Source organism: Leishmania martiniquensis, chromosome 18 (assembly GCF_017916325.1).
Source record: "Leishmania martiniquensis isolate LSCM1 chromosome 18, whole genome shotgun sequence".
NCBI lineage: Eukaryota > Euglenozoa > Kinetoplastea > Trypanosomatida > Trypanosomatidae > Leishmania > Leishmania martiniquensis.
Window position 1 is genome coordinate 202454 of NC_090153.1, and position 8447 is coordinate 210900.

At 59.6% G+C, this 8447-nt stretch overlaps 2 protein-coding genes across 2 annotated transcripts; both read right to left on the reverse strand.

Moving 5' to 3' along the window:
* Positions 1–1412: 1412 nt before the first annotated feature.
* LSCM1_06696 (uncharacterized protein) lies at positions 1413–4103 on the reverse strand (the record flags this gene model as incomplete). Its single annotated transcript, XM_067324106.1, has 1 exon — positions 1413–4103. One exon carries the CDS (start codon positions 4101–4103, stop codon positions 1413–1415), a length of 2691 nt encoding a protein of 896 aa, XP_067179453.1.
* Positions 4104–5988: 1885 nt separating this feature from the next.
* Positions 5989–8196, reverse strand: LSCM1_06697 (uncharacterized protein; the record flags this gene model as incomplete). Its single annotated transcript, XM_067324107.1, has 1 exon — positions 5989–8196. One exon carries the CDS (start codon positions 8194–8196, stop codon positions 5989–5991), a length of 2208 nt encoding a protein of 735 aa, XP_067179454.1.
* Positions 8197–8447: the final 251 nt, after the last annotated feature.

The following is an 8447-nucleotide window of genomic DNA, read 5'->3' on the forward strand; positions in this document are numbered from 1 at the left end:
GCGCTGCGCCAGTGGAGGAAGCAATCGCGAGGCACGCCGTCCTCAAAGGCAAGAGGAAAAGGTTGCAAAAAAAAAAAACGGACGCAGCGCCCAGCTACACAGGGGGTGAAGCAGTGGACCTCCTGCTGGGCAGAGCAGGCTGCAGGTCACCGCCGTGACGCCGCCACCGCACAGCCATTTCTCTTCCAATGTATAAGCACCCGCGTCTTCATACTCACAGGCACACACACACGCACACGCAGCACACAAGAAAAAAATGAGAACGCTGACGCAAAAAAAGGGGAGAGGGAGAGGGAAGAAGAAAGAAGCCCACTAGAGCCAAAGTAATACACGTCAAAGAGAAAAGGTGGCGAGGGAGGACAGCTCAGTTGGGCAATGGGCGGGTAGTGAGAGCCACACAAAGGCGGAAGGGAGAGGAATTATCCAGGCATGAATGCACCTGTGCCAGCTGAGCCCCCTTTCTGCAGCACAGAGAGAGAGAGCAGTGGCAGTCAGTGGGTACGACAAGAGCGTTAGAAAGCTGAAGTTGAAACGAAAAAGCGAGGGAGATAAAATGTGTGTGTGAGAGAGAGAGGATGGGTATCGGCGTGCCACGTCAGTGACGAACAAACACAAAAAGCGGAGGAGCAAGAAGACATATGGCCTCGGTCAGTACGCTCGTGCCTGTTTGTTCTGCCATTTCCGCTCTTCCCTCCTCCTCCCTTTATGTTTGCTGTGTGCGCATGTGCATGCGTCTCCATGCGCGTGGGTGCGCACTTGTTGTCGGGGAGTCTCATGCGCACAAATACAGTCGAGCACGACCCCGTATCCCCTCTTCGAAACAGCAGAGAGATGAAGATGCGCGTGCTTAGCGGCACATGCCTACACCACCTACAGTACGTCCACAACGCCACCGCCACATCAGGAACATAGCAAGAAAAAAGCAAGCGCCGAAGGATAATGGCAGCACCCGGCGGTCAGGCTGATAGCCAAACATGACCGTTGGCACCCTTACACACACCCGCGCGATCGGGTCAGCTAGCTGTATGACAAAAGCTGAAGTGTACCTCTCTGCACATGCACACGCGCGTCCTTGCTGGTGAAACCCACTGAGGTCAGCGCGCACCTGCCGATGATGTCGCCTGCTCCACATGCACAGAGCAAACGGCGCGGGCTGGAATAAATAAATAGAAACAGAGCGTAGGGAGAGGAGGGGAAAGACAGCCTCGTACGCACCAAAGAGCACATGAGACACACCAGAGAAAAAAAACACCAATACGGATGCACACATCACGCCCACACAGACAGACACAGGCACGCACCGGCGTCGCTCTTGTTCCCCACCTGACTTTGGCCAGAAGGCGCCCGAGCGCGTTGACGATGGGTGGAGAGAGCATCACAGACATGTGAGCGCGTCTGTCTCTGCTGTCTCCTCACTGGATCTTGGTGCGCAGCACGTAGTTGAGGATGCCGCCGTTCTCGACATACTTCACCTCTACCTCGGTATCGATGCGGAGAATCGCGGTGAAGGTCTTGCCGTTGTCACACTTCACCGCGACGTCCTGGCGGGGACGCAGGTTCCCAGCGAGTTCCACGGAGAAGAGCTCCTTGCCGGTTAGGCCAAGAGTAGCGGCATTCTCGCCGTCTTTGAACTGCAACGGAATGACGCCCATGCCGACCAGGTTCGAGCGGTGAATACGCTCGAAGCTCTCCGCGATGACGGCCCTCACACCCTGCAGATAAGGTCCCTTTGCGGCCCAATCGCGCGACGATCCACTGCCGTACTCCTTACCGGCCAGAATGACCGTTGGTACCCCGGCCGCTTTGTACTTCATGGCTGCGTCAAAGATGAACATCTTCTCGCCGCTCGGGTGGTACACGGTGTACGGGCCTGTCTGGCCATCGCCGATGAGGCGGTTGCCGATACGCGTGTTCGCAAAGGTGCCACGCACCATCACCTCATCGTTACCGCGGCGCGAGCCATAGGTGTTGAAGTCCTTTCGCTGCACCCCATGGCTCATGAGAAACTTCGCCGCCGGCGAGTCCTTGGCAATGTTGCCGGCTGGCGAGATGTGGTCCGTCGTGATGGAGTCGCCAAAGACGGCGAGGCAGGCAGCCTTCTCGATGCTCTTCACGCCAGGTGAATCGAGCATCATCTCGTCAAAGTACGGCGGGTTGTGGATGTACGTTGAGCTGGGGTCCCACTTGTAGAACTCACCCTCCTCCACCCGAAGCTCGTTCCATTTCTGGTTCATGGTCGTGATGTTCGCGTACACCTCCTTGAACAGCGCTGGCGTCACGCACCTGTTCACTACCGCGGCAATCTCCGCACTGGTTGGCCAGATATCGCGCAGGTACACCCCGTTCGCGATCGGCTCGTTCTCGAAGTCGATTGTCGCGCGCCCAGCGAGCGCGAAGGCGACGACGAGCGGCGGCGATGCAAGGTAGTTGGCAGCCGTCAGCGGGTGGATGCGGGCCTCAAAGTTGCGGTTGCCGGATAGCACCGCTGCAGCGACGAAATTGTTGTCAGTGATGCACTTGATCACCTCCGGCGCTATATCGCCAGAGTTGCCGATGCACGTCATGCAGCCGTAGCCCGTCGTGTTGAAGCCGAGGGCGTCGAGGCTCTTCTGCAGGCCAGAGTTCTCAAGGTACTTGGTCACCACGTGCGATCCCGGTGAGAGTGACGTCTTGATGCCAGGTGGTACCTTCAGGCCCTTCTCCAAAGCCTTCTGCGCCAGCAGGCCAGCCGCGACGAGAACGTTGGGATTTGAGGTGTTCGTGCAGGACGTGATAGCCGCAATCACGACACTGCCGTGCTCCATCGTCGCCTCCTGACCGTTGAGTGTGTACTTGACCTTCTTATTGCGCTCCGCCTCCGGAATGCCGAAGCCTTTGAAGCCAGTCTTAGTTGCCAGGCAGGCCTTGAAGTCTTTCGGCAGGTCCGCCAGGGGCACGTTGTCGTGCGGGCGCTTTGGGCCGGCAACGCACGGTACCACCGTCGAGAGGTCCAGCTCCAAGTGCTGCGTGTACTCGATCTCCTCGTGGCCGGTGCGGTAGAGCCCGACGGCTTTGACGTAGCTCTCGATGCGCGCCACATGCTCAGCGGAGCGGTTCGTGTTCCTGAGGTAGTTGATCGTCTCACAGTCGATGGGGAAGTAGCCGGTGGTGGCGCCGTACTCGGGTGCCATGTTCGCCAGCGTAGCGCGGTCCGCAACGGAGAGCGCGTCGACACCGGGGCCGTGGAACTCGACGAACTTGCCCACCACCCCGAGCTTGCGGAGGTTCCTCACGACGGTCAGCACGAGATCGGTTGCCGTGCACCCCTCCGGCAGTTTGCCGGTGAACTTGTAGCCAACGACTTGGGGCAGCACCATAGAGAGGGACTGGCCCAGCATGCCGGCCTCAGCCTCGATACCGCCGACGCCCCAGCCCACAACGCCCAGGCCATTGACCATAGTCGTGTGCGAGTCCGTTCCGACGACGGAGTCGGGGTACAGCATCCCGTCCATGTTGAAGACGACATGAGCGAGGTACTCGAGATTCACCTGGTGTACAATGCCGGAGCCAGGCGGGACAATCAACAGGTTGTCGAACGCCCTCGAGCCCCACTTAAGAAATTCGAAGCGCTCCCGGTTGCGGTGCATCTCAATGCTTTGGTTCTGCTGCACCGCATCCTGTACGCCTGTGCAGTCCGCCTGTACAGAGTGGTCGACGACGAGATCGACAGGAATCTGCGGGTTAATCCGGCGCGGGTCGCCGCCGAGGCGCTTTGTGGCGTCTCGCATGGCTGCCAGATCCACGACGCACGGCACGCCCGTGAAGTCTTGGAGCACCACACGAGCTGGCTTGAACGGGATCTCAATTCCTTTCATGCAGTTGTCCTTCCAGTCGAAGATGCTCTCTACAGTCTTCGATGTCACATCGAACTCATCGCAGTTGCGAACCGCGGACTCTAGCAGAACGCGGATGGAAAAGGGGAGGCGATCATACTTGGCGCTTATCTCGTTAATCTTATAGTACTTGGCGCTGCCGCCGTCGACCGACAGAGACGCCAGGAACTTCGTATTGAAGGGGTTGGAATGAGGGCCCTTCGCAGCCAGCTTCACACCGGTGCGGAACATCCTTCTCGAGCAAAAGAAATGAGGAGGTGGCAGGGCAGCTCCGGCGCAAACGATGCGATGAGCACCTATCCAGGGGTGGTAGTGGCAGATGCACAAGCAACAGCAGGAAGAAAGAGGGGGGAAGCAAACGCCAATATATATATATATACCGGTGCTTCGGGTAGAATTGTCCCACCTCCTTTGTCGTATGCACCCTCTGCTTGTGTGTGTATACCTGTGTGTGTACTTCTGCTGTTATTTTCTTCTTTCGTTTGTTTGGGGGAGAGAGGAGGACAGAGTAGGGGGTGCGCGTCGCTGTTGCAGGTTAAGGGCGAGGCAGGCGGCGCCGCTGCTGCTGGTACGGCCTTTTCTCTTTCGTCGTCGGCACACACACACAAAACGAAATCTGCTGCACACAAAGACAGCGAGACAGAGAGACAGAGAGACAGAAGAAAAGAGGGGTCTTTCCCGTTACCTGCTGCTGTTCCGAATATCCCCCCCCCCGACTAAGGCCGAACGAGATGGGGCAAAAAAAACCTGGAAGGAAAGGAGGAGAGAGAGAGGGGGGGCAAGCCTTCAGTTAGAAATGATGGCGGTTGACGCTATCCGGGCGTAAGCGTATTTTCCGTACCTGTGTGCGTGTAGCTGTGAGCGTGAAGAAAAACAGCGTGCGCTTCTGTGTTTCTTTGGTCTCACATGCAGAGAAAAAAAAAGAGAGAAAAAGTTTGTGCTCGGCGAGGCAAAGGGGGTGAGGAAGAGGGAGTCGAGAATAGGGGCGACTTGCGTCGAGCATCGGTGGGGGTGGTGAGTACGTGCAGGAGGGCAGCGAAGGAAGAAACAAAAGGGGAGGTATGAGTGAGTGCATGCAGAATATATTTGCATGCGCGACAACGCCACAGCACGTAGACACGCGACAACATGCGTACACGAAAGAGAATGTGACGAGTGACCAGAGTGTGGAAAAAGTCCCCAAAGCATTTGAGATGTGCACAGCAGAGCGCCACGGCCGACAAGAGAAAGCGTGACGCGATCGTGCGAAGGCCGCGGCAGCGACAGTGCTTTGGGGCGCCACACAGTGAGCATACCACGCCTGAGGCGCAGGTGCACGTCACTCAGGGAAGTGGAAAGCGGGAAGGCACACACCCGGTGGCCTGCAAGTAGTTGGCGCGTCTTTAGCATCCAGCCTATTCGCCTGCATATGCGGCCATCTCATCCAAGAGAAGGTTCCGAATGCCGATGCCACAGCTACCGTCAGCGCCGTGCTGTTGTTTCTGTGTGTTTGGTTTCGCTTGCGGTAGTCCTCCTCCTCTTCGTTCGCGCTTGTGTGCTTCACGCAAACGCCTCTCTTCTCCCCTCATCCCTCCACCTCCCCTCCAGACTACGGAGTGGGGGAGAAGGAGCCGATGGCTCGCATGAGATCTATAGTCAGCAGCTAAGAATTCGACTCTCCGCCCTGCGCGCTAATACGCGATGGTTGGCCGCTTTCCCCATCCTTCACCTCCCCTTTTTTGTTGGTTTCGCTTCCTCCCCGACTTGACGCCCGCTCGATCGCAACGTGCCCCACTCCCTATCGACAGCGCGGTCTCGCACTCACGCCCGAGCACACGCACATCCACACAGACCCGCTTCCCAACAAGTGTGTGCCGTGGGCGAGGGTGGGCAGTAGAGCAAGAGCAGCAACGAGGTAGCGCGCTGCGGCAGCGGCAGCGGGAGAAGCGCCGAGGCAGAGGAGCCGATAGGGAATAGGGAGGGAAGAGCAAAGAGGAAGAGGCGAACTGTTGAAAGATGCAAGCGAAGCACCTGTGTCTATCAGGTGTGGGCAGCACCTACAGGAGCACAGAAGAGGACAAAATGCAGTGGTGTCCGTCTTCCTGCCCGGAGAACTTGACATTCCGTAGCAGCTCCTTCAGTGAGCGGCGCCCCGTGACCTGCCCTCACGTAGCTGACCGTGTAGCGACTCTAGCTGACTGCCGCACAGCTTCACCATCTCCGTGCTGCGCCGCCGCTCAGCTTCCAGCTCCTGCTCAGCCTTTTCCAGTGCCGCTTCGTATCGCAGCCGCACACGAGTAGCCTCCTCACCGTAGCTCTCCACCTGCGCAAGCAGAGCAGCCTCCTTGTGCTGATGCTCCTTTAGCGACTGGCGCAGGCGTGACACCTCTTCCGGCAGCGGCGTGGTAACCGACGAAGTGGGGAGGGCGAGGGCGGCAGCCCCACCAGCGGACGCAGCCTTCGCGAGACCGCAGAGACGTGTATTCTCCTCTCGAAGGCGGGCGGCCTGGCGCCGAGTGTAGCGCAGTTCCTCCTGTAACTGCTCTACGGTGCGCACCAACTCCTCCACCTGGTCCAGCGCCTCGCGCCGCTGCCGCGTCTGCCGCGACACCTCATCCTCCCAATGGCGCTCCGCGATGCGCAAGCGATAGCGCCAGTATGCCTCAAGCGATTTCAGCTGCCGAGTCATCTCAGCCTGACTCACTGCGGCTGCACTTGCCACGAGCGAGCCCGAGGCGGCGGCAGCGGCTGTCTCTCTCGCCTCCGCTGCCGCGTCACCACTCGACGTCCATACCGGGCAAGTAGTTGCCCTCAGGCCTCCTATCACCGGCGTCCGTGCAGTCGCCTCCAACTTTGCGGTCAGTTCCCGGTTCTCCTCCCGTAGGGCATCCAGCGCGGTTTGGAACTGCGCCCGGCGCTTTCGCTCGTCAGCCTTGTACTCCTGCACGAGCTCGGCCGCCCGTATCTCCGCTGCCGCCGCCACCTGCTGCTGCACGATGCGCAGCTGCTGATCGGCGTTCTCCAGTCTCGCATGCAGCGCCGCCACTTCACGTTCGTGCGTGTCCCTCTCCTGTTGCGATATGAACGCCTCCCAGTACGGGCCCATGTGCATCGGTGGCGAATGCGATAGCGACGGTGAACCCTCTGCCGCTGTGGCTGCTGAGGCCGACTCGTCCGTAGCACCGTTTTCCTGCCGTGAAAGAGACTGAGCCCCCGCAAGCTCCGGAAGAACGTCGAGGTGCACCACCAGCAGCGGGCCCAGCCCCCCAAAAAAGAGCCTATCTGGGCGTTCGGTGCCTCCCGGCGAAGAGGCATGGCTGGCCTCAGCCATGCGCATCACCGGGACAGAGCGAGGCGGTAGTGGCGAGAAGCCCGGAGCGGCGGACGAGCGGGAGGCAGAATACATTGACGACGATGCAGAGGGCCTTGGAGACGCGGTGCGCGACGGTGGCGAGCGCCAGGCGCGACTCCTCAGCGAGCAGGGCGTTGGTGACTCTTTGTTTTCCTTGTCGCTCAGTGCGTCCGTGATGGAGGGCTGCGCATGAGCGACATCGCGGCGGAGGTGGCTGGAGCAGGGACGCGAGGATGACGACGCTCGCTTCACCTTGGCTTTCATGGTCAGCGAGCTGGTATCCGCCGGTGCGCTACTGTTCTCCTCGCCAACGCTCTTCAAAGCGACCAGTGGCCGGCTGGCGCCTGCTGCTTCGGGCGGTGGGGGGATGCCCAATAGTTCGCGATACGGCCACGCCGGGATTTTGCTCTTGCCGCCCCCACCCGCTGCTACAGGCGGCGAGAAAAAGCGGAAACGGTTGTCCGGCACACGCAGTGATGAAGCGTGAGCGGCGCCCACGTTGTCCAAGTCGTCGTCTTCGACTACTCGTCGCCGCTGCATCACTGCGCTGTGCGCATGATACGGGTCGCTGCCAAGATTCTCGGCGTGAACGACTCTGCCCCCGTAACCCTCCTCCATGTGACTCTCCTCAGCACCGCTGTCTTCGTTATCCTCTGCAAACACCCACACGGCGGGTGAGTGAGACCGCGCGGTCGAGGAGGCTGCAGTTGCCACTGCAGTCGGCACTGGCGGCCTGCTCAACGCTGATGCAGCTAAACTCCGCCGTCGCGTCGGCGGGGGCCATGGATCCCCGACACAGCTGAGCGAAGACAGCCTAAAAGGCTCCCCTGCTGCCACGGTCGACCCTTCACCACCCTCTTCATACCCACAGTCAGCCTCATCGACGCTATAATCGCCTTCCGCCTGAAGTGCTGCAGAGGTTGTCAAGGCTTGGGCACGGTGTGTAACAGCGCCATCACTCCAAGGGAGTGCCGCGTGTCGTCCCTCCCGCATATGCGTTTGTGCCTGTCAGTGTCTTCTCGCAAAGCTGAAGGGAGGCGAACGAGGGGAAGAGCGCGCGCTGAACACCTTCCTCCGCAGGTGGTCCAACTTGAAAACACAAAGAACATAAGAGTAGGAGGGAGGGAGCATGATGTCAAGTGATCAGTACAACACGCTCCAATGCACGGTTCCCAAGTCGTCGAAACTGGGGAGTTTCCTGCTGCCGCGGCAACGTGTACCGGTCTGGTACCTCCCTCCACGTG